The sequence below is a fragment of the Panthera leo genome, chromosome B3, assembly GCF_018350215.1.
Source record: "Panthera leo isolate Ple1 chromosome B3, P.leo_Ple1_pat1.1, whole genome shotgun sequence".
Lineage (NCBI taxonomy): Eukaryota > Metazoa > Chordata > Mammalia > Carnivora > Felidae > Panthera > Panthera leo.
This window is the reverse complement of record NC_056684.1, coordinates 141,416,432-141,443,853: the sequence shown is the minus strand read 5'-3', so window position 1 is coordinate 141,443,853 and position 27,422 is coordinate 141,416,432. Positions and strand designations below refer to the sequence as shown.

The 27,422-nt window shown below is 46.5% G+C and overlaps 1 protein-coding gene across 3 annotated transcripts in view; it reads right to left on the bottom strand.

Annotated features, from left to right (window-relative positions):
• The window catches only part of EML1 (EMAP like 1), a 185,823-nt gene that overhangs the window by 37,894 nt on the left and 120,507 nt on the right, over nucleotides 1–27,422 (bottom strand). For all 3 annotated transcript variants that reach the window (XM_042944258.1, XM_042944256.1, XM_042944257.1), the window contains exons 3-5: nucleotides 26,739–26,874; nucleotides 12,176–12,310; nucleotides 15–43 (exon numbers count right to left, since the gene is read on the bottom strand). In XM_042944258.1, the coding sequence (XP_042800192.1) occupies nucleotides 15–43; nucleotides 12,176–12,310; nucleotides 26,739–26,874 (300 nt within the window). The remainder of the gene's footprint in view (nucleotides 1–14; nucleotides 44–12,175; nucleotides 12,311–26,738; nucleotides 26,875–27,422) is intronic.

Below are 27,422 nucleotides of genomic sequence, written 5' to 3'. Positions count from 1 at the left end.
TGAACGGGACTTACCTGCGCTGAAGACGGGCTCCTTGGGTTTGCTGCGGAGACAAAACAGAAACAGGGTTTAGAGGGAGGCTGGTGTGGCAGGTGCTTAACCTCATTCATGAAAGACCCCCCAGCTCACCGGTGGCAGCACAGGCCGGTCGCGCTGATGCTGTGCCGGTGATTCTCGCTAACGAGAGAAACAAAACCACGCAACTGCAGAGCGGGACAAATGTACGTGAGAACGTCTAAAACCAGGTGCAAGAGATTGTGACCCCCGCTTTGCCGCCACAACTGAGCTGTTTATGAGAGCAGGTAAGTGTCTGCGGCAGGAAAACGTGCTTGGTCGGGATGCGAACGGCCACGTCTACACACGCAAAGGTTTGCTCTTCTCACGGATGATTGAAAGCACTTATTTAAAACCAGAAAGTTCCTGACGTAGGACTTGCCGACACACCCAGCTCCTGGCAGGGTGGCTACTGTGAGAAGGAAAAGAGGGAAAACATAAGGAATATCGGGGCCGCGGCCATCTCATCAGTGTTGTGGGGGCCCCACCGCGGATTTCTGCCGGGCTGGGACCACCCCACGACTGCACCCAGGAAACCAAATCCCCAGAGCATTCAAGGTCACGCCGCCGACGGACTAAGGACATCCCCAGGGGCAGGCTTCCCCGGGATGAGCTGGCATGAGCAGCCCCCAGGGCAGCAGAGCATGCGACCACTTCCCAGGACAAGCACCTGCCGGAAGAGGTCACCACCTGCCTGCCAGACAAGGGAAGGGACCCTCAGGCAGCCAGACAAGGGAAGGGACCCTCAGGCAGGGCAGGAAGTGTCTCCCGTTCAAACCCAGGTCTGCGAGACTCCGGTGTCTACACCATCTGCCCCGTCCACCCTGCTTCCTGGATTGCCTCCTGCTTTAAGACATGGAACAAGACCGACCAAGTAAACGAAACCCGCCCCCGAGAGAGCCACAGAGGCACACAGGTTGGTGTGTGCGCGTATTTTTCAAAAAGTACCTGAGCAGATTTAGTCCCGATGTTACAATTCTCCTCCAGTTTTTTCTTCAAATACATTCAGAAACACCACCAGTAAGAATCAGCCTTAACCCCAGCATATAATAAATAACATTATCAATATGTTGGACTTCCGGATAATTTGATGCAGTACCGGGGGTAAACTCCTGACCGATGCTTTGGAAGTGCTCGGCAGTCTGTTCAAGCTTTACGTAGTTGGGGCTGTTGCAGGCTTAGTTTTTGGGACTCTCGCCTTTGGTCATTGAAAACTACTCTGAGAGGGGTGCCTGGGGGGCTCAGTCGGGTTAAGCGTCTGACTCTTGATTTCAGCTCAGGTCACGATCTCACAGTTCGTGAGTTCGAGCCCTGTGTCGGGCTCTGCACGGACAGTGTGGAGCCTGCCTGGGATTCTCTCTCTCCCTCTCTGCCCCTCCCATGCATATTCTCTCTCTCTCTCTCTCTCAATAAACTTAAAAGAAAAATTTTTTAAATAAAAGATATTAAAAAAAAACCTACTCTGAAAGCATGACACAAAACTCGAAGTGCCACACGGGCCTTGAGGCCCTAGTGCCATCTCTCCTGACAACTTTATTTCTTTGTCTGCATCTCCCTCTGCTGTCCCCTGGTCCACGAGTCTAGCTGCCCCATCGCTGGTGTCCCTCCCACGTGCCCGGAGCTCCTGTGACAGGTGACTGGCCTGGCTTCCCCTCCTCCTGGACACCGTCCCATGGCCCCCGTGTTGTCTGTGCTCCAAGCCTCTTCCCAGGGAGGCCTCTGACGCTCTGCAACGTCCTGGGGTCCTCCCGACACACCCTGTGCCCCAGCCAGTGATAGTTCTCTGCACGGCTCCCAGCAGCCCTCTCATGCTGTTCCTCACCCAGTGGCGGGTAAACGCAGTCAGGGCGGGGGTCTCTGCTCTGCTTGCTGCTGTGACGGCAAGGCCAGGGGCAGGGGGTGGGTGGTGTAGGGTTCCCCGGGCTCTCCCAGTGGGTCCTCAGACTTGACCATGGGCTGTGTCTCCGGGGCTCTCTGTCAGCTCTCCTGTTCCTCCTTCGGGGGTGACCGTTCTTGCAGGCACCTGGTCCACAGTGTAGATGATTTCTCTTGGTTCCCCTGCTCTGCCCTCATACGACAGCAGCTGATGTGCCTGTGTTTCAGAGGGGATGTCTTCCTTCCTGCACTCCGGACCTGCTCCTGATCTGTCACGAGCTCACTGAAGGCCTGCAGAAAGGTGTGCATGCGTGCGTACGTGTGTGTGTGCACACACATGTGTGTGTGTGAAGCGCCCCCTGTGCATGGGGCTTGCAAAAATTCCAAACGACCACGACAGTCCACACCCGGCTGAATTATTCCGTGAGCTTTCGGCTGCTTTCTCCTGACGTGATCCCCGACGGCCCCTCTCCTCTGCAGCTCAGCCCAGGATAAAAGCAGCCGTGGACCCGTCTCTCCTAAGACAGGCTCGTCGCTGTGTGGATTTTAGTTCATCACATTACTTTGTGACCTCAGCTCCACGGTGGGTTTAAAATAGCCATGCTTCTGTCGATCACCGGCTTGTTCTCGCTGTCAGAGCGGGAGTGACAGTCCTGTGATCATCTAAGCGGAAACATAGGTCTTAACTCCGACTTTCACATATGATGAGAGTCACAGGCGGGGTGAGGACACGGGAGGAAGGGCCGAAGCAGAAGACGGCAGCACAAGCCTACCGGCTACAGGAACATAATGACGGGGAAGCCAGGTAGGGAATCAGAAGACACGAGAGCCATCTTTCCGTCATGACTTTAATCACAGAAGTGGAAAGACACAAAAGCCCCAGACGCAGGAACAAGCAATCCAGAACCTTCCCTGGAGATTGAGAAGAACAATTATGAACTATGTTCCTCTTAGAAAGAGCGATCCGTAGGGCAGTTCGAATTCCAGACACAGGGAGGCCTGTGGACTCCTGAGGCCGGGCTTGTGACATTACAGGAAGAATCAAAGATCTATCTATTAGGGGCGCGTGGGTGGCTCCGTCGGTTAAGCGTCTGCCTTCAGCTCAGGTCGTGATCTCACGGTTCGTGGGTTCAAGCCCCACGTCGGGCTCTGTGCTGACAGCTCGGAGCCTGGAGCCTGCTTCGGATTCTGTGTCTCCCCCTCTCTCTGCCCCTCCCCTGCTCATGCTCTGTCTCTCTCTGTCTCAAAAATAAATAAAAATTGGGGCGCCTGGGTGGCTCAGTCGGTTGGGCGTCTGACTTCGGCTCAGGTCATGATCTCGCGGTCCGTGAGTTCGAGCCCCGCGTCGGGCTCTGTGCTGACAGCTTGGAGCCTGGAGCCTGTTTCGGATTCTGTGTCTCCCTCTCTCTCTGACCTTCCCCCATTCATGCTCTGTCTCTCTCTGTCTCAAAAATGAATAAACGTTAAAAAAAATGAAAAAAAAATAAATAAAAACTTAAAAAAGATCTATCTATTAAAACACTAGAAAAGGCAGTGTGGGTGTAAACAACTGAGGGTCATGGAGAAAGGCACTGTTGTCACCTTGTGCTCTGAACTGCGCATCACGTTTTGGGCATATTGTATTTAGAAAGGATGCTATTGCTGTGTTCCATTCTTTGAGAAAGCTACATTTTTTTTCACTTTTATGGAAGGCTACATTTTTCTTATATTCTTTTTTAAATGTTTACTTATTTTTTAGAGAGAGAGAGAGAGAGAGGCAGAGGGAAAGGGAGAGAGAGAATCTCAAGCAGGTTCTGCACTGTCAGTACAGAGCCCGATGTGGGGCTTGAACTCATAAACCACGAGATCACGACCTGAGCCAAAATCAAGAGTCGGACACTCGACCGACTGAGCCACCCAGGTGCCCCAGAAAGCTACATTTTTAAAGCAAAAAAAATACTGTCTTTACTCTTGAATCCATTATTCCTGCCTCTGCACCACCACCTTTCTTCAACAGCAACAGAGTGCCAGGGAAACGGGAGCTCCACTCGTGGGTGCGAACCTTTTAAGCACAAACCTCTGGAGCAGTAGTAACAGAGGGGCAAACCCGTAGAAGGTGTTACGACAGCCGTGATGCAGGATTAAAGATGCTGCGGCCTCCGGTCAAAATCTCTCAACCGGAGCCGCACGCTGAACACCTGCCCTTTCCAGAACTCACTGCCAGTAGATTGCAAGGGGACCCTGGGAACCCGACACTGCTGAAAACGGGCCCGGGCTGCAAGTTCACTTGGTACGGGAGGAGGCCACCGCCCCAGGGCCGCGCAGTTGGTCTCTGATCACCTGTTCCTTAGTGTGAGCTAAGTGGAAAAACGTGAGTGGGTGACGTTAACGCTCCCTGCACAGCCAGGGTGTGGTTCCGTGGGGGGAGGCGTGAGGCTTCACGCATCCCTGTCCCCGTGGGGAGCTGACACAGATGCCCCCCTCCTCCCCCCGGAAGCCCACGAGAGACATCAGCCCAGCGGAGAGGAAGGGTTTCCCCTCTGGTGAGCAGACCCTCATCTCTTGGCTAATCTGCCCTTGGCAGTGGCCAATACCTCCCGAGTGAACAGTGTCACGGTCGGGTATGGTTTTTACTGCTGTTTTGGCAGGATGACTTGCGGAAAGACTCTGGCTGTGTGTTTCCTTGAGCTGGTTGGCTCGGGAGACCATCTCAAGGATTCTCATAAGGAAGCGGTACCTGGGGACTCACGGAGGATGCGAGGCAGCCGGGAGCCTGTGCCAGACCGGCGGCTGGATCTGGGGGCAGCAAGAGAAAATCAAACAGTTGAGCTGAGGAAAAGCCCCCACCCTGAGCCGTGAGCTCACAACCATGCAGCGGCTACGACCACCTGAGTCTGCATCGCATGTTGTTAACTCCCCGATAATGTTCACCGGGGACTCTGGGCACAGGGTGGTCTCCTAGTGGCCGTTTTTCTTTTCATCTGCTAACACTCACCTTGCCACACGGCAGGCTGGGTGTGTATGAGGAGGGGAGTCGGGCAGGGGCTCAGACTCCGATTTCACGGCACTCCCTGCGCTGTGCCCGCCTCTGTAGCGGGATCTGCGCTCGGAACTTCCGCAGCTCCCCACCTGTTAGCTAATTTACCCCACGTGCCTGAAAGGGGGCTCAGGAGCCCAGGTCCTGCACGCTGCGGATCTGACACATGGGGGACGCGTGTAACAGGGACCCCTGGGTGACCAGGATTAGAGCACAGCCAACAGGGTCAACGCTGTTCGAGCAGAGATACTTGCCTTCGAAAATGATTTACGAGGCTCGATCAGAAAGGACACCGTTCCAAAGTGAAACATGTTATCTCCCTGACATTTGTTCACCTATAAAAACCGTAGCTCCTGACATACGTACCAGGACTCCTTTTGAAACGATCTCACTTGATGAAATAATATTCCCGCTGGCAATCAAAATACTTTACCATGTAAGTAATGATTCTCTACATAAATGCCCTTAAGCAGCTTTCTACTAGAAATGGGGTCATGTGGGAAACATCTCAAAGAGTTTGGAAGTCACCGGAGACCCTACTTGGGGACAAAGACCGCTTCATAGACATTTCCAGCCAATACCTCCAGCTCAGTGTGGCAGAACCTGCCCAGATTTTGAAGTCAGCTGGGTCTGCGTTCGGATTGGCCAAGTCGCTCTACCTCCACGTCTCAGTTTCTTTCACCTACAAAATGGGACTAAAGCCACCGTAAGGTCCAGGGCGTTGGCAAGATCAAACTGCGCCTGTAACAGAGTGCCCAATACGCGGTTTTTACTTAGATCACTTCCCTCTTGCTCCCAACATTGCTGACGAGAACCTACATGTAATCTCCAGGCCCCCTGCCCACCAGCCTCAAAACTAAAATATAAAGAATATGAGCACTTATTATTTTAACATGTGTTAAAAGATAAATGACCCCATGGCTCGGGGAGTGAACAACCCTTTCAGTAAAGCGAAGATGCTTAACTTAAGACACCTAATTTCCAGGGCAAAATGTTTTAGAATCTGAAGGGTGGTGTTAAAGTCATCTACCAATAGGTGGTGCTGCTTACATAGTTCTTAAATGACTATGTTTTTTTTTTGTTTTGTTTTGTTTTGTTTTGTTTTGTTTTAAATTAAATATATATTCTTTCATTCACTCCACAAACATTTACTGAGCAGCTACTGTGTGCCAGGCCCTGTGCAAAGAGTTAGGGATACAAAGAATAATAAACAACAGCTTCTGCCTTCCCGAAGCTTAAGGGAGGACAAGGGGTATGTATGGGCATGGGGCGAGTGGGGAGGGAGTTACAGGTATAGATAAAGATAACCAGCAGGTGCAAAGCAATCTGAAAGGCAACTGACTCAGACCCAAGGGCCAGGCCAAGCTTCCCAGAGAAAGGGGTGTCCTGAGCTGGGTCCTGAAGGATCAGCTAGAGTTCCTCCAAATATATCCAACCATCCACCGCCACCAAATCTCCAGACACATACACATGTCACTCAGGAGGAGGAAAAACCCTCCACTTAATAAGTGCTAGAAGGTGTAATTCATTAAGCTCTGCATTTGCTTGTGTGGGGTGTTCTTTCTTTCCTTTTTTTTTTTTTCTTTTTGTATCTGTGTTTTATTTTATAATACAATAAAGCTTTTTCTCCATATACTATCTTCTTACTGAGATTTGCATTTCTTTAATTAAGAGTGGATCTGATTATCTTTTCTTTAGTCAGTTGGCTATTTGTACTTCCTTCTCAGCAAACTGCCTGTTCAAATCCTCTGCCCGTTTTTCTAGTGAGCTGATTGTCTTTTTTCTGTTTGTGTTGAGTCCTTTGGAAACTAAGGAAACTGGCCCTTTTCAGTTGAATGTGTTGTTGACGTTTGTGGAGGGAGTGGGTCTGGTGTGTGTGCCGGGCCTTTCCACGTCCCACTCTGCCTTACACTGTGTTCTGTGCACCGTACGTGCTCAATAACTTAGGCAGTGCTGTGGGACGGAAGGGGTAAGGTGATACAAAATTGTTCAGGGTTTCTGATTCCTTCCTCCCTTTTCAGGTCAGGGTGAGGGTGGGAACAGGAGTTGGGGAATTCCGGAATGTCCGAAAGAAGAGGGGCACTGCCAGGACGAGCAGGCACACCGACATTAGCTCCAACACTTGGGGTAGAAGGTAATCATCACGGCCACCGTGGATGGAGTGCCAACAGCAGGCAAGCTCTGTGCTAAGGGTTCTTGCAAACATCTGGGCATTGTTCTAGATGTCGGGCTGGCCTGCCTAGATCAGAAAAACCTTGTTGGCACCTGATGTCCAACTGACGTATATTTGCCTAGCTAAATAATGATCCGCCTCTGAAGTTACACTGTCAGAGCATGTCTTCTGCCACAAAAACGTGGCTACGAAGCAAATGAAAAAGAAGGTTACAAATGTATTTAAATGATACACCAGACACACAGTACCCTAGAAATAAAGTCTAGATGGAAAAGGAATAAAACGTTAGCTCTGAGGTCTCTAAGTAGTGAGATTTTTCACTTCTTTTTTGGACATCTGGATTTCCTAAGACACATGCTACTTGTGTAATAAGTAAATTATCTCAAAGGAAAAAAATCTTGCTGGGGACAAGCGAGAGCTGGTATTAGACATGAATATGAGGGCACAGGAGAGGCTGGGGAGCCAGCACATGGGGGGCCAGAAACCCAGGCTGAGGGTTAAGCTCCAGATTGCACTATCAGTGATGGTGAGATAAAAGAACAAATTTGAGCCTTGAGGGCCTCAAGGTGTCACTGAAAAGACTCTTTCGTGGAATGTTACAGCTTTAGGACGGACGGAGCTCGGAGTCTCCAGCTCAGGGTTCTGGACCCTGTAAAATGGCTGGCACAGATGCTGAGGTTGTTCAATACAAAAGAGCATCTAAGGGGGGGCGCCTGGGTGGCTCAGTCGGTTGGGCGGCCGACTTTGGCTCAGGTCACGATCTCACGGTCCGTGAGTTCGAGCCCCGCGTCGGGCTCTGTGCTGACAGCTCAGAGCCTGGAGCCTGTTTCAGATTCTGGGTCTCCCTCTCTCTGACCCTCCCCCGTTCATGCTCTGTCTCTCTCTGTCTCAAAAATAAATAAACGTTAAAAAAAAAAAAAAAAAAAGAGCATCTAAGGGGATACTTTCACATCTTTGTTATTTTGAAGCGTTCCCCTCCCACCCCCCCACATTTGTTGACTCTGAAATGCAGGGTTTAAATGTGTGTTCTGATGAGGTTTCCAGCAGATGGCTGAAACATTTCCCATTCTAACAAAATCAGTCCATTACAACAACTTTTTGCTGGAAACAAAGTCTTACTTACAAAGCTGATATATGTCAGTCCAGTCAGAATTACAAAGGGGGGGGCAGTTTTCTAACTGAAACACTTAATCAGTCTGGCAACATCCAACATAAATTGCATTCTAAGTAGTAGCTGTTTCTCTGATACAAAATACTTTTTTTTTAATAAAAAAAATTCCCTATTGCCTTAGTACACTGGTTACATTAGATAGCACAGGTCATTCATCAGAATGTTACTGTTGATTTCCTATTTAAATTTAGTAAGTGCTTCACTATGACACAAAATCACTATATAATTGTTAATATTTATCATTAACAATACATGAAATAAATATCCCATGGCCATATGTTGCTTTTGTTCTTATAGAAGTTTGCCAGCACACAGATTAAGTGCTGTTAAAAATTTGTGGTTTCAGGGGCACCTGGGTGGCTCGGTCAGTTTAACGTCCAACTTGGTTCAGTTTATGATCTCGTGGTACGTGAGTCTGAGCCCCACATCAGGCTTTGTGCTGACAGCTCGGAGCCCTGGAGCCTGCTTCAGATCCTGTGTCTCCCTTTCTCTCTGCCCCTCCCCTGCTTGTGCTCTCTCTCTCTCTCTCTCTCTCTCAAAAATAGATAAACATTAAAAACATTTTGTGTTTTGATACAAGCAAAGTATTCTAAAACATCAAACATTCTGGGGTGTCTGGGTGGCTTAGTCGGTTGAACGTCTGACTTCAGCTCAGGTCACGATCTCCCGGTTCATGGGTTCGAGCCCCGTGTCAGGCTCTGTGCCGACAGCTCAGAGCCTGGAGCCTGCTTCGGATTCTGCGTCTCCCTCTCTCTCTGCCCCTCCCCCGCTCACACTCTCTCAAAAATGAATAAACGTGTAAAAAAATTAAAAAAATAATAAAATGTTAAACATTCGAAGATAAAAGTCCCCAATGTCACAAGAATGACTGTCAAATCCAGCGACCATTTCCAAAGAAGATGAGAAGCCGGCACGAGAGGACTGCAACTCACAAAAGAACACAGTTGCTATTTTCATTGATATTTTTAAATACATTAGTCTATTTTGGAGAAGGTGAAAGCCGAAGATCTCAAAACCACTATCGTTTCATGTTCAACATTAAGGTTTGTGCGATATGCACGGAGGAGCTTACGGTTGCTGTAATTGTTACTGAGAAATCTGTATGCCGAGGTGGAACTGTTTTCCTTGAGCAAGAGGAGGCTTTTTCTAATTTCCGTGCAAGTGCCACATGCTCTGAACACAGCGCTGCATATGGCATGCGGTAATGGGAGATCTGGAGCCAGTCTGTTTCACACAAGTTACGGCACCGTCGTGCGTGCGGGACGTCCTCCTTCCACAAACAGGACCCAACCGAAGCCGCCCCCCTGCTCCGCCCCTCCCTCGCGAGCATCCTGGCGAGCCCGCCTGGCTCATCCTGATGCCACGTGGACAACTGCGAAGCCGGGTGATACTTAGCGCTCCCCCCTGAGCGCTTCCAGATCTTGCCAGAACCCGGGTTGTGCTCGCAGGACCGCATCGCTCGCGTGAACACCATGCAACGCGTGTCACACCAGAGAAAAGATGAATCGCTTTCTCTTACGAGCCCTTATCTTACGAGCCAGGGAATAAAAGCTCAGCATTTTGGAAAGCCTCATAAATGATTTTCCTCTGCCTGGCGCAGGTCTCACTTTGTAACAGCTGCCACGACACGAGGCCCGTGACTGAGTGCCAAGCCTCGTGCTGAGTGCTTTCCCACCAGTCAGTTCATTGATGAGATGGGAGGCAATTAGGGATGTACTAATCCCTAAGGCACCGCGGCAAAAGCGGAGGCTCGAAGGCGTCACGCGGCGGCACTGGTCGACGAACCCAGACCTTTCTCTTACTCCAGAGACCCCGTGCCCTTTCCACCTTGTCTTGCTGCCCCTGGTAGCCAAAGAAGACGAGCTCTGGAAATGTAAGCCAGCATCCGGGAACCACAGACCAATATCAGAGCAACGAGCCAGAGACCTTACTATCTTAGACCGCTGAGTACCACGGTGTTTCGAAGGGGGTTATGTGAGGGCCACTTTCTATACCTTTCTCTGCACCCTTTAAGTCCCAGAGTCCAGGCATCGGTCAACGAGACGCGACCTCTGCTTTGACGCTGGGTCGAGGCAGCTCAAGGGTGGGGCTGCTCAGGCGGGAAGGGAGGAGAAGAAGGAAGGAGAGGGTCAGGCAGAGGCTGAGTCACCAACTTTGACCTTCACTGCTATTGCTTCTTAGCTGTTTCTTTCTGTCTGAGTTATTGCGCTAATATTTCTACGGGCCCCTGAAGGTATCTGCCAGGACAAGCAATTCCCTAAGAGAAGGCAAGAACTTTCTTTCTGAAACTCCTCAGGTGTGTGGGAGCAACTCAACCAGCTCGGGGCTACGTGGGCCTCAACTACTCCTGGGTCTTAATGAGGCACGGGGCTTATTTTTAAATGGACATGTTTAGTTGCTTGAATTATTTTTAGAAAATGATTGGTAGATTTTCCTGGCCCCTCATTTCTAAGTCAAAGTCTCCTGCTGTGGCATTAAAAACAAAACAAAACAAAACACACACACACACACACACAACCCCTTTGCAAATATCTTTTATGGAAATATTTACCCAGAACATTTATCAAAGCCATAGGATTTAAGAGATAAAACAGATCTGGTGTTTGCACAATGCAGATTCTTTTTTGGAAATTCTTAACAAAAATCAGATGTGCACAGAAGGAGCCAAGGTTTTAAGAACTGCCAAGATCTAGACACTTCAGGTCAACTTCCAAGCTTACCCTACATTCAAGAAACCTGAAGGCCACACGGCATGACCCATTTATACTCTACTGTCATAGTAACCACTTGGCCTTATTTCAAAGGTATTATCACCTAATTAGCATAATCTTCTGATAAGAAGTACTAATAGCCTAAATTAGAAGGCAGAACCCCACATCAGTGGTCTCCGGGACTGTTAATCAACTGTGGCCCTAACCTGCTGATGTTAGCATTGCCTGCATCTTTCCTGCAGAAGCTACCTTTTAGGGATAAAACTGAAAAACAATTCAGGCCTCCTTACGGGACTGAATCAGAATAGATTTACAAACTTGGAATTTTTACAGCCTGTGGGTTGGAGTCCATTGCTTTATGACTAAGCCTTCTCCTTACATAAACATTTGGGGCGGGGGGGGGACACGTTTAGCCTGTGAAGCTGAGACTCCTTCCTCAGCCTTGCTCAACAGAGAGAATGAAGGCACAGAATGAAAGCACAAGGTTTAAAAAGGCAGGTATCTACACAGAGAAACGATCTCACAAACACGCACATTCATAAACATAAAACAGGCTCTGAAAATGCCAACAAGGAGCTTTCACTAGTAAAAGGTTACTGTTAGTCGTAGAGGTGTTTGTCATAATCCGTTATAAATTAACCTCAAAGGGAAATGCTCAATTATAAGCATGCGTATTTCAGGAAACCGGAAAGAAATGGCTCCCATTTCTGGTGTTAGCTCGATATTCAAGAAGGTTTCTAACAAATCCTAAAACTCCAGCTTTTCACCCAGTCGGTCTACCTTAGAAAATACTGTCGACGCACTTAAAGAACCCACTGAAATTAATTTCTGAATGACAGCAGAAGGTACCAGAAGTGTGAAGTGTTCCGTAGGGAAATTCAGAATGGCTTCCCCAATTCCACGGACTTGGGGCCGAGCAAATTCTCAGGAGCTACTTTGGCCTGCACGAGGGTGCGGGGACGTCCAGTTATGGTTTTCCACCTGGACAACGAGCGGTGTGAAGGGTGACGAGCAGCCGCCTCAAATGGGGGCTTGAGTAGCGCCCACCGCGCTCAGGAGAAGGGCGCTCCGCGGGCGGGAGCGCGTACACACTGGGTGCTCTTCTGATTCATCGCTGGGGGAAAAGAGGTAACGAAACCTCTGAACGGTGGGACCAGCAGAGAAGATGCCCTTACCTTTCACTGTTCTTTTTGCCGCTGGAAGTACTGCTTGTAGATCCCGTGCGGGTTCGGTTTCCTTTGGAATCTCCGCAGCTTTCCCTTCGACCACCAGGAGATACTCGCTCAGAGGAGCTGGTCCTCTTGATGGTACTGAGGCAACACAGAAATGACAATGAGATTCTTAACAGTGATTTTATTTTACTGCCGAGGGCAAACATATACACGTAGATCATATTTCTATATGGATATTTAAAAAGGGGGACGCCTGGGTGGCTCAGTCGGTTGAGCGTCCGACTTCAGCTCAGATCACGATCTCCCGGTCCGTGAGTTCAAGCCCCGCGTCGGGCTCTGGGCTGATGGCTCAGAGCCTGGAGCCTGCTTCCGATTCTGTGTCTCCCTCTCTCTCTGCCCCTCCCCCATTCATGCTCTGTCTCTCTCTGTCTCAAAAATAAATAAACGTTAAAAAAAATTTTTTTTAAAGGGATTGATTCTAAAGCCCTAACTATACAATATGTGTAAGCGTGTGTGTGTGTGTGTGTGTGTGTGTGTATGGATGGATGTTATCCTCTGCAGAATGGCAGTTGGGATCAATGTCTCTGCTCACTGCCTTTGGAACTGTGGTCATTAGTCCGGGTCAAAGTCATAGCAGGGGCGCCTGGGAGGCTCAGTCGGTTGAGCGTCCGACTTTGGCTCAGGTCATGATTTCACAGTTCATGAGTTCGAGCCCCATGTTGGGCTCTGTGCTGACAGCTCAGAGCCTGGAGTCTGCTTCGGATTCTGTGTTTCCTACTCTCTCTGCCCCTCCCTGGCTTGCACTCTGTCTCTCTCTCTCAAAAATAAATAAACATTAAAAAAAAATTTTTTTTAAAAGACAGCAAAGTCATGGCAGAAACTGAAAGGAAACATCCCAACAACCTTGTGAGCGCTACAGCAGCTTCATGGGAAGTATCCTGCCCTTGAGCAGGCTTCAGTCTAAACCAGTGGTGCTCAGCCAGGGGTGACTTCACCCCCAGAGGACATTGGGCAATGTCTGGAGACACCTTTGGTTGTCACGAGTGGGGGAGGAGGGCTCCTGCTGGCATCCAGTGGGTAGAGGTCAGGGATGCTACTGACACCTGCAATGCCCAGGACATTCTGATCGGCCCCCAGAGTCGGTAGTGCTGGTGCTGAAGAACTCTGGTCTGAAGACAAATGCAAACAGAGTGCACCGGCAGTGACAGAAACATTCCACAACACTTATGATGCCTTTGTTTGCAGGTGAGTATAGCCGGTTGTGGGGGAGGGGAGCTAGACTGGTTGAGGGTCTGGGGTGCGACAGCTGTGAAGATCTCCTGGACCCTGCAGATTTCTGGGGGAGATCAAACAAATGGCTTGAACATGTTATAATTCCACAGTAGGGAAGAGCCTGTTCTAGGAAGAAGGATGGCCCGTGCACAGGTAGTTCATGGACACGAAAGGATGGCCCGTGCATGGGAGGTTCACGGACACAAAAGGATGGCCTGTGCACAGGTAGCTAGTGGACACGAAAGGATGGCCCATGCGCAGGAGATTCATGGACACGAAAGGATGGCCCGTGCACAGGTAGTACATGGACACGAAACGATGGCCTGTGTGTGGGAGGTTCACGGACACGAAAGGATGGCCCGTGCACAGGTAGTTCGTGGACATGAAGGGTAAGTCGTGCTGTTCTTGGAGCACATACGTGTATTACAGGCCTCCCTGTAAAGTTTTTATCCTCATCACTAGGCCACACATTCCTTGGGATCCCATCTCCTTGATCATTCTTACATATTTCAAGAGCCTAGTAAAGAAGCTAGATCCTTATTACGTGAAAAAGATGAAAAAAAAAATGAATAAATGAACGCAGTATCACACTTAGAGCTCGTCACAGGAAGAGACATGAAGGGCTCTGACTTAGCACCGGCCCAGTGAGAAAGAAGGAGAGGGCTGGCTGGCTGGCGGTGCGGGTCCCGGGCAAGGGCTGTGGGGAGGGGCCTGCCCAGGGAGTGGGGAGTGGGAGCCGGGCAGCAGAGAAAGGAAAGAAGGCCAGAGAGAGAGGGGCCGAAGGTGGGAGGACGCGGGGCACAGGTGGCGCTGGGGCCGCTGGACACAGGGACGTGACAGAAATGCCAGGTGTCTGTGAGAGCTCAGCCCCAGGGAGGGGGCAGACCAGGCCACATTTTGGGACACAGGTGCCAAGGACGTGAGGCCAAGGCCAGGCTCCTGGGAGGAAGGTCTGAGCCCCCCTTTCTCCTGACGACACAGCACAGCCGTGCCCCCGGTCTCTCTTCTTCCTCTGTCCTCGTCCCCTTCCTTCAGGCCAGCTCCAGTCCTTTCCCTGTTGGAACTGCCGATGGCTCAGCGAAGAATCTCTTAGCATGTTTTTTTAAAACCTCACGGTGTGTCGGGATTTGAAAAGCCATCTCGCTCTCTGGGTGAGCAAACATAAATAAGGTGACCATAATTGTGGGGATGTGATATGCTGTCTGCACAGCCTTCTTGGTGACTGAGGAAGCTTTGGATTCGCAGCCGGATTTGAATCTTACAGCCGGATCCAAATGGGCACGCCTCAAGGTCAGAACGTGCATTTTTAGAATGCTCAATTGGGGGACCAGGAAATTACAGATCTTAGGAGAGCACGACATTTCTGAAATTCGGGACTGAGGTCTAAAAATTACAGAAACCCTTGCGCTCGAAGTTCAATTTCTGCCAGCAACGACACACAGCAAGCTGACTTAACGCCGCGGGATCTTTCTCTGCCTGGCATCTGGCGAGGGGCTCGCGGGCACGCTGCCTGGCCCCTGGAGGGCCCCCGGAAGGCACCAGCAGCAGGTGACCGGCATGGTGTCCCTGGGGGAGTTCATGGCAAGTTCACGGCCACTTAAAGACTTGTATCAAACACCCTTAAGGAGCTGAGAAACCATGACTACTAATCAACGGTGGCAAACATTAACCGGTTTTCTGATGACGCTGAGCTGGGTCGCTGGAAGAGCTAACGGGACACCAGTGATGGAGACGTGGAAACAGCGGTGGCAGGGACAGGCCACACACGCGGAGAACTTCGTGGCTGGCGTCTGGTATCGCGTTTAGACCTCACACATTCACTAAGAAAGTATCGCTGTCTCCATTACACAGATGAGGACACAAAATCAGGGATGAGGCGGCTCGTGAGGGTCCTCCCCCCACCCCCGCCCCCACCCTGTCTCTCTGCTGGGCTTCCTGCTGAAGAAGGGCGACAGTTCACGAGACACCCAAGGACATGGGTGGGAGGGCCTGCTGAACGTCCAGAAATCCAACAAATGTCAACGATTAATATGGATGCGTGTTTGAGGCTCAACCAACGGGAGGCACTGCGAACCTGAACGCTGCAGCGCTAAAGGGACCCGGCGCTCTGGGCGGTGAAAACAAATCTAAGGACCCTCACCTGTGTGTCCAGCTGTGCTGTTTGTGTGCCTTTGGAAGACACACACCTGTTCAATCTATGCGTAAGAGGCCCAGAGACACAGTGGACGAAACCGAGCGCGGGAACAAAAGCGTGGAAAAATATTTTGGTAAGCTTCGATCAACAACAGAACGCACACCGCCCATCGACACGGAAAACACTTCCATCTGCATACACAGACTTGGATACAATTCATCCCAGCTCTACCCAGATATCTCTCATGCCCACATTTGCATTAAAATGCTAAGCTTTTAAAAAATCTACTATTGTTGTATGGGGGGGGGGGGGAGGGGGAAAAACCAAGATATTTCCTTTTGAGAGCCAAGGGCTCTTACGAATTAAAGAGGATTTACCAGGACTCAAAGAGAAGGACAGAAAATAAAGCTGGAAGACCAGACATTCGCAGGATCAAGGGCAGCCAGAAGGAGTAACACTGTATACTCACTGCGAGAAGCCTCCTTAAATAACCAGCAGGGAATATCAAAGAAGTTATGTTCCCTCCGGACAGCAAGGGAAAAACAATCCCTTCATTTTGCAAGTGGTGGGACTGGCTGGTGAGAGACTGCACACCGTGGAGTACATTTTCTAGTGCTTAGGGCAAGGAAAGTAGTTTTGGCATAGAACCGCATGGATACGGTTTCTTCTTTTCCCTTCTGGTCTCTACCCCCACTCCTGAACCAAAAACCTTCTAAGGTCTGAAAATATAACGGTTCTTTACATTATGTACCCATTCGACGGTTTTTGCCAATTCAAATGAAATTTCAGAAATAAAATTTCTGCAAGGGTGACTGGTGAGCAGAGGAGAGTGGCAAGCTTTCTTCTTCTGGTTGGATAGTAACTCTAAGCATGATAAGCCGACAATTGTGTCTTTCTTTCATTATGTGATTTGGAATCAAGGGTCAGTTTTCTACCATTTTGCAAGAAGATCTCCAACTTTTACAATTAAAAAAAAAAAAAGAGGGGCACCCGGGTGGCTCAGTCAGTTGGGTGTCTAGCTTTGGCTCTGGTCGTGGTCTCGTGGTTCGTGGGTTCAGGCCCCGCGTCGGGCTCTGTGCTGACGGCTGGGAGCCTGGAGCCTGCTTCGGATTCTGTGTCTCCCTCTCTCTCTGCCCCTCCCCCGCGCTCGCTCTCTCTCTCTCTCTCTCTCTCAGAAATAAAATGAAAACATAAAAAAAAATAACAACTAGAAATCTGACAGCTCACTCCTGTGTACCACTAGAGATTTTCTGATAACGTCATTTGTCCTGAGAACCGGGGTGATCATACTCAATTAAAACAATTAGCCACTCAATAAATACTTATCAGGCATTGACCGTTTGTCTTGCAAGTTACAATGCTTGCAGGAGACCACCCACTTCAATAATCACAAAATGGTCTGATCTTTCTCTTCTGCCATATCTTTGTGGCAGAAATCAAGTCATTTCCTAGGAAGGCTGGTCACTTAGAATCTGACAGATCAGAAGAAGCTTTTCTCGTACCTATGAAGCCACTCCCTAAGCCCAGAGGGGTGACTCCAGGACTTCTGAGAAAGGGACAGGTGTCAACTCATCTTCTCCGTGCAGTAGCAGAACACTTCCACCGCTATTTTGCTACAGAAACAGACTCAAAACGTGAGTTTAACGCCTACATCTCAATAGCTCCGAGTGATGAGGAAATATATTAGAAGTAATAATTTTTAGGGGCGCCTGGGTGGCTCGGTCGGTTAAGCGTCTGACTTCGTCTCAGGTCATGATCTCACGGTCCGTGAGTTCGAGCCCCGCGTCGGGCTCTGTGCTGACCGTTCAGAGCCTGGAGCCTGTTTCGGATTCTGTGTCTCCCTCTCTCTGACCCTCCCCCATTCATGCTCTGTCTCTCTCTGTCTCAAAAATAAATAAACGTTAAAAAAAATTTAAAAAAAGAAGTAATAATTTTTAAAGACCCATAAAATCAGGGGTGCCTGGGTGGCTCAGTTGGTTAAGTGTCTAACTCTTGATCTCAGCTCGGGTCATTTAAACCCAACTTTTGAAATCGTGTGCTTGTCCGGCACTGACTGGTGCACTTACAAATGCGTATTTCTAACAAGTGTAACCATTTTTTCCAAAGGACGGTCAGTTGTTTATTTGGAAGCGATAGATGTTTACCACCCTATCTTATGCTTGGAACGGAGTGCTTTTTAAATAATGCTCTGTTTTGTACCAGTTTTGTTCTTTTGATCTGTCTTCTCACAGCTCTGCCCTATTGTAAAACTCTACTTTGGGGCGGAAAGAATGAGTGATTGTCTCTGTTCTGAGCCAGTGGAAATGTTATTCTATTGTGCTGCCGCATCCCCACTGAGCAAGGTATGACCTACAATGTCTTCCCCCGGATTGTCTGCCTTTTTTCCTTTGACTAATGGAAACAAAGCTTTTCCCAAGGATTCCAAATCAAGCCCCCAATCGAAGTCTTAATTGGCAACACAAAGCACAGCCGCTGGGTGCTGGACAGGTTCCAAAGGAGATTTTGTTCTTAAGCACCAGGCTGAAAAAACCCCAGAGAAAAGAAAACAAACATATACCCATCCACACGCTGCAGATGCCCCGACTTGGTTAATTTGGAACTCTGATTACAGAAAAATTCCCGCATGATTGTAAACATATTTGAAACGTCCTGGAAGCTATTTTAATCCTAATATTCAGAATGCCCAGCAAGCTTCTTTCTCTTTTCGGAATTCTCTCCTAATGAGACATCTATAGGAACTTGACCACGGAGGAATAATTAGATGCTACTGTTTGGGTTTCCAACTTCCAAGTGGATGGGAACTAACATCCCTGGAAGCCCATAAAAGCCAGAGAAACAAAATAAATGAATCACTAAGTTCTACCCGGAAAACCAAGAGTCTTGGACTCAATCTAGAAAGCCATGTATTTCTGGTTGGCTGTTCTACAACAGTTTATCAGAGGGACCAAACTCATTATTCTGTAAGTTAAAAAGAAGCATCTACAGAGGCCTTAGAAAATTTCTGCAAGGAAGGTTAGTGTTTAAATGTGAATACGCATACATGTACATACACACACAATATGATGGCTACAGATAACCAACCCTCCACACTCCCTCTCTTCTTTCCTTCCTAAGATAATATTGTTGAGAGCAGACACTAACCACGAGCCCTTGCACGCACATGGCTGACAAAAGGGGGCAGGAGACCCAGGCTTCTGCTCGTAGCACATGGCCAGTTCTGTCCTTGGAGCCCAGCCCCCGCAGTCCCGTCCTTCCAGGCAGTCCTGTCTCTCAGACTCTCTGCCAGAAGTCTCTGTTTAGAGTCACCCTCAGGACTGCCTCTGTTCTGTCAGCACCCACAGGGGCCTCTTGGCACGTCACCGCTCCTGACAGCAGCACACAGCATGGGACATACAGGAGGGAGCATTTCCCAACAGTAATTATATCAAGCACTTTTTATGAGCTGATGTAAGTGCTGACCAGGACAGTTTGCGGGAAGCAGCCTAACACAGCGACGGGAGCATCAGCCCTGGATGCACAGGAACCTGGGTCCGAGCCCCTGTTCCCAGCTCTGTGCCCCTGGGGCCTGGGGAAGTTGCCTCACTTCTCTGAGCCTCAGTCTTCTCAGAAAATAGGAATAATAATATCATTTTGAGGATTAGTGACAACATATTAAAAACCCAGCACTTCGGGGCGTCTGGGTGACAGTCGGCTGAGTCAGCTCAGGTTGTGATCCCACGGTTCGTGGGTTCAAGCCCTGAACTGGGCTCTGTGCTAACAGTGTGGACCCTGCTTGGGATTCTGTCTCCTTCTCTCTCTGCCCCCTCCCCTGCCCACTCTCAATCTCTCTCCAAAATAAATAAATAAACATTAAAAAAATTAGAGAAAGACAAATATATGATTTTACTCATGTGGAATTTAGGATACAAAACAGATGAACATAAGGAAGAGAAGCGAAAATAATATAAAAACAAGGAGGGGGACAAAACAGAAGAGACTCTTAAATACAGAGAACAAACTGAGGGTTGCTGGAGGGGTTGTGGGTGGGCGGATGGTCTAAAAGGGCAAGGGGCATTAAGGAGGACACTTGTCGGGATGAGCCCTGGGTGTTACACGTAGGGGATGAATCACTGCAATCTACTCCTGAAATCATTATTGCACTAAATGCCAACTAACTTGGATGTAAAATAAAATAAAATAAAATAAAATAAAATAAAACAAAACAAAATAAAATAAAATAAAATAAACTGGTACTTCGTAGGCTTTCATTATCATTAAAGAATGATTTCTATCATCGTCATGGACTTAAAGGGGCCCTCAACTACCCACTGAGGTCTCTGCTGTTTCCTGGGGAAAGCGTCCATCCGATTCCATAGCCCAGCCTCGTTTCTGCAGTCAGTTTCAGAAACTTCATTCCCCAGCCTTATCCTACCCTGAATCAATGTTTCAAACACTAGAACTGAAAACACAATTTGCCAGGAGTTCTAGCAATCATGCCAATTAATCCTATGAGGTCTAAGAAAATCATAAATATTCTATGAAGTGAAGGGCACCATGACACTACGTCAAAGTTACTTTGGACTCAACATAGAGACCTTCTATAAAATCAAAGAGCAAGAATGTTGGACTCAAGCTCTCACAGAATGAACCGAAAGCTAGAAATTATATTTGCATTGCGACTTTGACTTTTACCTTTGTGCTCTGAAAGACGTTATTTTATTTAAATTCCAAAATATAAGAGACATAAATGATAGAATTCTATTTTATCCAAGAATAAAGGGAAAGAGTCTCATCTTTCCAATAATAATTTGCTACTTTTTTTTTTTTTTAAGATTTATTTGTTTGAGTCATCTCTACACTTAACACGAGGCTCAAACTCACAACCCCAAGATCAAGAGTCGCGAGTCGCACGCTCTACCGGCTGAGTCAGTCAGGTGCTGCGATAATTTCCTACTTTAAAAAGTCACTCTTGGGGCGCCTGGGTGGCTCAGTCGGTTGAGCATCCAACTTCAGCTCAGGTCACGATCTCACGGTCCGTGAGTTCGAGCCCCGCGTCGGGCTCTGGGCTGATGGCTCAGAGCCTGGAGCCTGCTTCCCATTCTGTGTCTCCCTCTCTCTCTGCCCCTCCCCCGTTCATGCTCTGTCTCTCTCTGTCCCAAAAATAAATAAACGTTAAAAAAAAAATTTTAAAAAAAAAGTCACTCTTGAAATGAGAAAAACTCACTCTTGAACAGCCAATGAGTCAAAGAAGAAATCACAAGGAAATTTAGAAAATTTCTGGAAACAAGTGAAAATAAAAACATACTAAAACTTACAGGAGATGCAGAACACAATACTAAGAGGGAAGTTTATAGCAGTAGACTTGCATTAAGAAGAAGAAAGATCTCAAAACAACAACCTAACTTTCTACCTCAAGGAACTAGAAAAGGATAAACTAAAAGGTTAGTGAAAGTAAGGAGCTAATTAATAAAGATTAGAGCAGAGGTAAACACAATAGAGAATAGAAAACAAACCAATGAAACCATAATTTTAGAATATTTTTAAAGAATTTTTTTTTAAGTTTTATGTATTCATTTATTTTTAATTTTTTTTTTTTTTCAACTTTTTTTTTTATTTATTTTTGGGACAGAGAGAGAGACAGAGCATGAACGGGAGAGGGGCAGAGAGAGAGGGAGACACAGAATCGGAAACAGGCTCCAGGCTCCGAGCCATCAGCCCAGAGCCTGACGCGGGGCTCGAACTCACGGACCGCGAGATCGTGACCTGGCTGAAGTCGGACGCTTAACCGACTGCGCCACCCAGGCGCCCTCATTTATTTTTAGAGAGAGAGAGAGCGAGTGAGTGAGTGTGGGGGAGAGACCAAATCCCAAGCAGGTTCTGTGCTGTCAGCACAAAGCCCGACATGGGGCTGGAACTCATGAACCATGAGATTACCACCTGAGCTGAAGTCAAAAGTCAGACATTTAACTGACTGAGCCACCCAGGTGCCCCTAAATTTCTTTTAAAAAGACCAACAAAACTGACAAATCCTCAGCTACACTAAGAAAAAAATGAGACTCAAATAACCAAAATTAGAAATGAAAATTAGAAATGAAAGAGAGGATATTACAACTGTTATCACAGAAGTAAAAAGAATTCTATGGGGCTACTATGAGCAATTATATGCTAACAAATTGGATAACCTAGAAGAAATGGATCAATTCCCAGAATCATACAACCTACCAAGATGAATCATGAAGAAATAAAAACTCTAACAGATCACTAACCAGAAGGAAATCGAAGCAGTAATTAAAAAAAAAAAAAAGCAAAGAAAAGCCCAGGGACAGATGGCATCACTGAAGAATGCTACCAAACATTTAAAGATGAATTAATATCAATTCTCCTTAAAGTCATTCAAAGAATTAAAGGGGGGGGCAAGGGGGGAATTCTTCCAACCTCATTCTATGAGGCCAGCATTAGATGCCAAAACCAGACAAAGACACAAGAAAATCTATAGACCAATACCCCACCCCCCACCACTTATCCACAGGGGATATGTTCTATGACCCCCAGTGGATGTCTGAAACTGTGAAGAGTGCCCTTATTTATACAAGTTTATACATACGTATGTATGATAAAGTTTAATTTATAATTAGGCATAATAATAAAATAGAACAATTATAACAACACACTGTAATCAAAGTTATGTGACTGTGGTCTCTCTCAAAATATCTTACTGTACTACTCTATTCACCCTTCTTTTTGTGATGATGTGACATGATAAAATGCCTACATGATTAGATAGAATGAGGTGAGGGAGGGAGGCATTGTGACATAATGTTAGGCTACTATTTGACCTTCTGATGATATGTCAGAAGGACAGTCATGAGCTTCTGAACTGAGGTTGACCATAGGCAATTGAAACTGAAGAAAGCAAAACCACGGATGAGAGGGACCACTGCATATACCACAGCCCAGTGGGATTTACTCATGGAATACAAGGATGGTTCAACATATGAAAATCAATGGAATACCATGTTAACACAATGAAGGACAAATACCACATCACTATCTTAATTGATGCAAAAAAAAAGCGCTCGACAAAACTCAACATTCTTTCATGTTAAAAACTCCCAACAAATTAGAAATAGAAGAAAACTACCTTAACATAATAAAAGCCATGAATGAAAAGCTCACAGCTGTCGCCACGTTCAACAGTGAAGACTAAAGGCTTTTCCTCTAAGATCAGGAACAAGGTGAGGAGACACAGTCTCATTACTCCTGTTCAACACACTACTGGAAATCCTAGCCAGCACAATTAGACAAGAAAAACAAATGAAAGGTATCAAAATTGGAAAGAGAGAAGGCAAGTTATCTCTGTTTGCAGACGACATGATCCTACATGTGGAAAACTCTAAAGATTCCACACACACAACATTTGAAAACGAGTAAACAATTCCAGCAAAGTTGCAGGATATAAAAAGAATCAACAAAATCAGTTGCACTCCTATACTAACAATGACTAAATCAAAAAGGAAATTAAGAAAACAATCCCTCTTGCTATCGAATCAGAAAGGATTATATACTCAGGAGTAAATTGAACCAAAGAGGTAAAAGACTTGCACACGGAAAACATGCCTGAAAAAAAAACCAAAGAAGACAGAAATAAGTGGAAACACATCCCACTTTCATGGATTGGAAGACTCAATATTGTTAAAATGTCTGTATTACCCAAAACGATCTATAGATTCAATGTACACCCTGTCAAAATCCCAATGGTATTTTTTGCAGAAACAGAAAAAAAAAATCCTAAAAAGGAATGTCAAGGGACCCCAAATAGCCAAAGAACCTTGAAAAAGAAGAACAACGTTGGAGGCCTCAAGCTTCCTGATTTCAAAACATACTACAAAGTAACAGTAATCAAGTTGGTGTGGTATCTTCCTTAGCACAAAGACAAAAATATAGACCAATGGAACAGAATAGAGAGTCCAGAAATAAACCCTTGAGTATTTGGCCAAATGATTGTCAACAAGGGAGCCAAGACCACACGATGGGAAAAGGACAGTGTCTTTCAACAAATGGCAAAAGGAAAACTGAACATCCACACGCAAAAGAATGGAGCTCTACCTTTACCTTGGACTATACACAAAAATTAACTCAAAAGGGATTAAAGACCTAAACACATGACCTAAAACCATAAAATTCTCACAAGAAAACACAGGAGGAAAGCTTCGGGGTCCTGTACTTGCCAATGACTTCTTGGATGTGACACCAACAACAAAAACAGACACTTGGGACTACATCAAACTTAAAAACTTTGGTGCATCAAGGAAACAATCCATAGAGTGAAAGGCAACTATGTAATGGGAGAAAATATTTGCAAATCATAGATCTGATAAGGGGTTAATATCCAGAATACAAAAGGAAATTCTACAGTTCAAGAACAATAACTAAAAAATGAGTAATTTGATTAAAAAATGGACGAAGGACTTGAATAGGTATTTCTCCAAAGGTGATATACAAATGGCCAACAAGCATATAAAAAGATGCTCAATGTTGGGGTGCCTGGCTGGTTCAGTTGGTAGAGCATGTGAGGCTTGATCTCGGGGTTCGTGAGCTCAAGTCCCATACTGGGCATAGAGATTACTTAACAAAAGATGCTCAAGGGGTGCCTGGGTGTTTCAGTCGGTTAAAGCATCCAACTTTGGCTCGGGTCACAATCTCACGGTTAGTGAGTTCGAGCCCTGCGTCAGGCTCTGTGCTGACAGCTCGGAGCCTGGAGCCTGCTTCAGGTTCTGTGTCTCCCTCTCTCTTTGCCCCTCCCCTGATCATGTTCTCTCTCTCTCTCTCTCTCTCTCTCTCTCTCTCTCTCTCTCAAAAATAAATAAACATTACAAAAATTTTTTTTAAAAGATGCTCAATATCACTTATCATATGAGAAATGCAAATCAAACCCACAATGAGATATTGTCTCAAATCCATTAGGATGACCACCAGCAAAAGAACAGAAAATAACAAGTTTTGGGCAAGGATGAGAAGAAATGAGAACCTTTGCCTGCTGTTGGTGGAAATGTAAAATGGTGTAGCCATTATGGAAAACAGTATGGTACTCCCTCAAAAAATTAAAAATAGAATTACTTTATGACTCAGCAATGCCACTTCTGGGTATGTATCCAAAAGAACGAAAAGCAGGATTTTGAAGAGCTATTTGCACACCCATATTCATTGTAGCATCATTTACAATAACCAAGAGGTGGAAACAACCCAAGCATCCATCGACAGTTGAATGGATAAAGAAACGGTGACGTGTGTGTGTGTATTATGCAGACCTAAAAAAAGAAGGAAATCCTGTGATACGCTACAATACGGATGAAGCTCGAGGATATCATGCTAAGTGAAAAAAGCCAGTCACAAAGGGACACACAAATACTGTATGTCTCTACTCAGAGGAAGCATCCAAAGGAGTCAAAGTCACAGAAACAGAATGCAGAGAGGTGACTGTGAAGGGCTGGGGACAGGAATTAGTGTTTAACGGGTGGAGATTCGGTTTTGCAAAATGAGGTTCTTTAAACTGATGATTACCAGAAGGGAGCTGGGTGGGGGATGAGGGGAGTCGGTGATGGGGATGAAGGAGGGCATCTGTCATGATGAGCACCGGGGGACGTAGGGAAGTGGTGAATCGCTGTATCGTGCACCTGAAACTAATATAACACTGTGTGTTAACGATCCTGGAATTAAAATGGAAAGAAACAAACAAACAAACAAACAAACAAACAAACACAAAAATAGACAAAAAAGTTCTGGAGATCCGTTGCACAACAACGTGCGACAGTGTTTAACGCTACTGAATTGTATGCTTAAAAACGATTAAGGCGATAAATTTAACGTTATGTGCTTTATAACACATGGCAATCTGAACTTTGAAATAAAAAGCCTTGACAATCTTCAGCATCTAGATGAAAAAAAAAAGTCCGTATCTACTACTGTCAATTAGACTCTAGAAGGGCATTTCACGTGGATTAGAAATAAATGATTTAAGTAAGTATTAAACAGAAACGAGGGCGCCGGGGTGGCTCATTTGGTTAAATATCTGACTCTTGATCTCGGCTCAGGTCATGACCTCCCCGTTTGTGGGATTGAGCCCCGTGTCGGGCTCTGCACTGACAGCATGGAGCCTGCTTGGGATTCTCTCTCTCTCCTGAGAGGCACGTGCCCCTCCCCCATGCGCATGTTCGTGCTCTCTCTCTCTCTCTCAAAATAAATAAATATACTTTAAGAAACAGCTACAAAATGAGGCTAAGAATTTCATTTTTTAAGTTTTAAAAAGCCCCACAAAACCAATTTTCTTAAAATTCGCAAACAACAAGTACATGAAACTCTATTTGATCAAAACACAATCAAAATACACTTGGTGAGGGAGAGTGCAAACCTACATATTTAAAACAGAAGACGAGATCGCTAGGTTTTCATTCCGAGTCCCAACCCAGCATCCAATCTAACACCTACAAGCCCAATGGTGGCCCCAGCGTGCCCTAGAGTTTGCTCCGCTCTGTGTCCGGGCACCTACTGGCCAGTTAGTATCGTAAAAAGTTCTATGGCTTCCACGGTGTACTCATAACAAGCCAGGGTCTTCTAGGCTACATTACCATCACGCACTAAATTTCCTAGAGCCTAAAAATTTAGAAAAGTAGCCTGGCATATAAGAGATAAACTTTCAATATGACGATTATGAAATTATAGAAAAGTTAAGAGCAAACTATGCTCTGAGAGACAACATCAGTATCTAGAACATCACCGTTTGGCACAATTTAAAAGGATGAGCTTATCCAAATTTTACAGGTAAATAACTTAGGTTGGTCTGGAGACCTGAGATTTGCTCTGTGCCAGAGAGGAACTCGGGAAGAGCATATTCATTTGCACACAGGTTACACTCCCATTTGTGTTTTTAAAAGAGAACTTTAAAATACAAATGGCACACTGCTGTTAGCCAATGGGATTTCAGAGACAGTAAGATTAAGTAAAAAAAAAAAAAAAGGCAGAAAAACTTATATAGGTCCTGATATGTCAACACACCAAATCTTATACTTTTATGAATTTTAATTCAGACAAGAAATTAACAAGGGTCGTATGAAAAGGCGATAATTGATTTTAAGTCTGAGATGGAACTCCTTTCAGAGTTCGCTTAAGGCGCGCTCCACCTACCTTTTGGCTGCCGCTGCCACAGCAGTTTCTTTCCTGGCCCCGGAGGGGGACGGCAGAGAGCCACTAGGTTTCTTTGGTAACACGGTGCCATTGTTGATGGTGGTTCTTAAGGGCAAGGTCTGCACCAGTGGTCTTGCTGTGAGATGAGCAGAAAATGTAATCAGAACTTTCCCCTTTGTCAGCGTAACTTTTTACAGAACTTAAGACAGGGAGGAAGGAAGAGGGTATCAGTTTTAAAATGCTGGCAGGATTGACAAAGGCACCAAGAGCACTCAGCAGAGATTTTCAACAAAGGATGTTGGGACAAGGAACCTAGACACCAGCCTCGCCCCTTACACAGCAACTAACTCAAAGTGGACCCAAGACCAGAATGTAAAACGCAAAGCTATAAACCTTCTAGATGAAAACACAGGAGAAAAATCCGTGTGACCTTGGGTTTGGTGGCTTTTTAGATACACCACCAAAAGCACGATCCATGAAAGAGAAAAACAGATTGCTTGGACTTCATTAAAATTATAAAAACGCTTGCTCTGTGAAATGCATTGTTATAAGGATGAAAAGATAAGTCACAGACTGGGAGACAGTATCTACAAATCTCATATCTGATAAAGGACTCGTATCTGGAATATAAAGAAAGAATGCTTAAAACAGTCCGAACACAAGCAGCCCAATTAAAAAAATGGG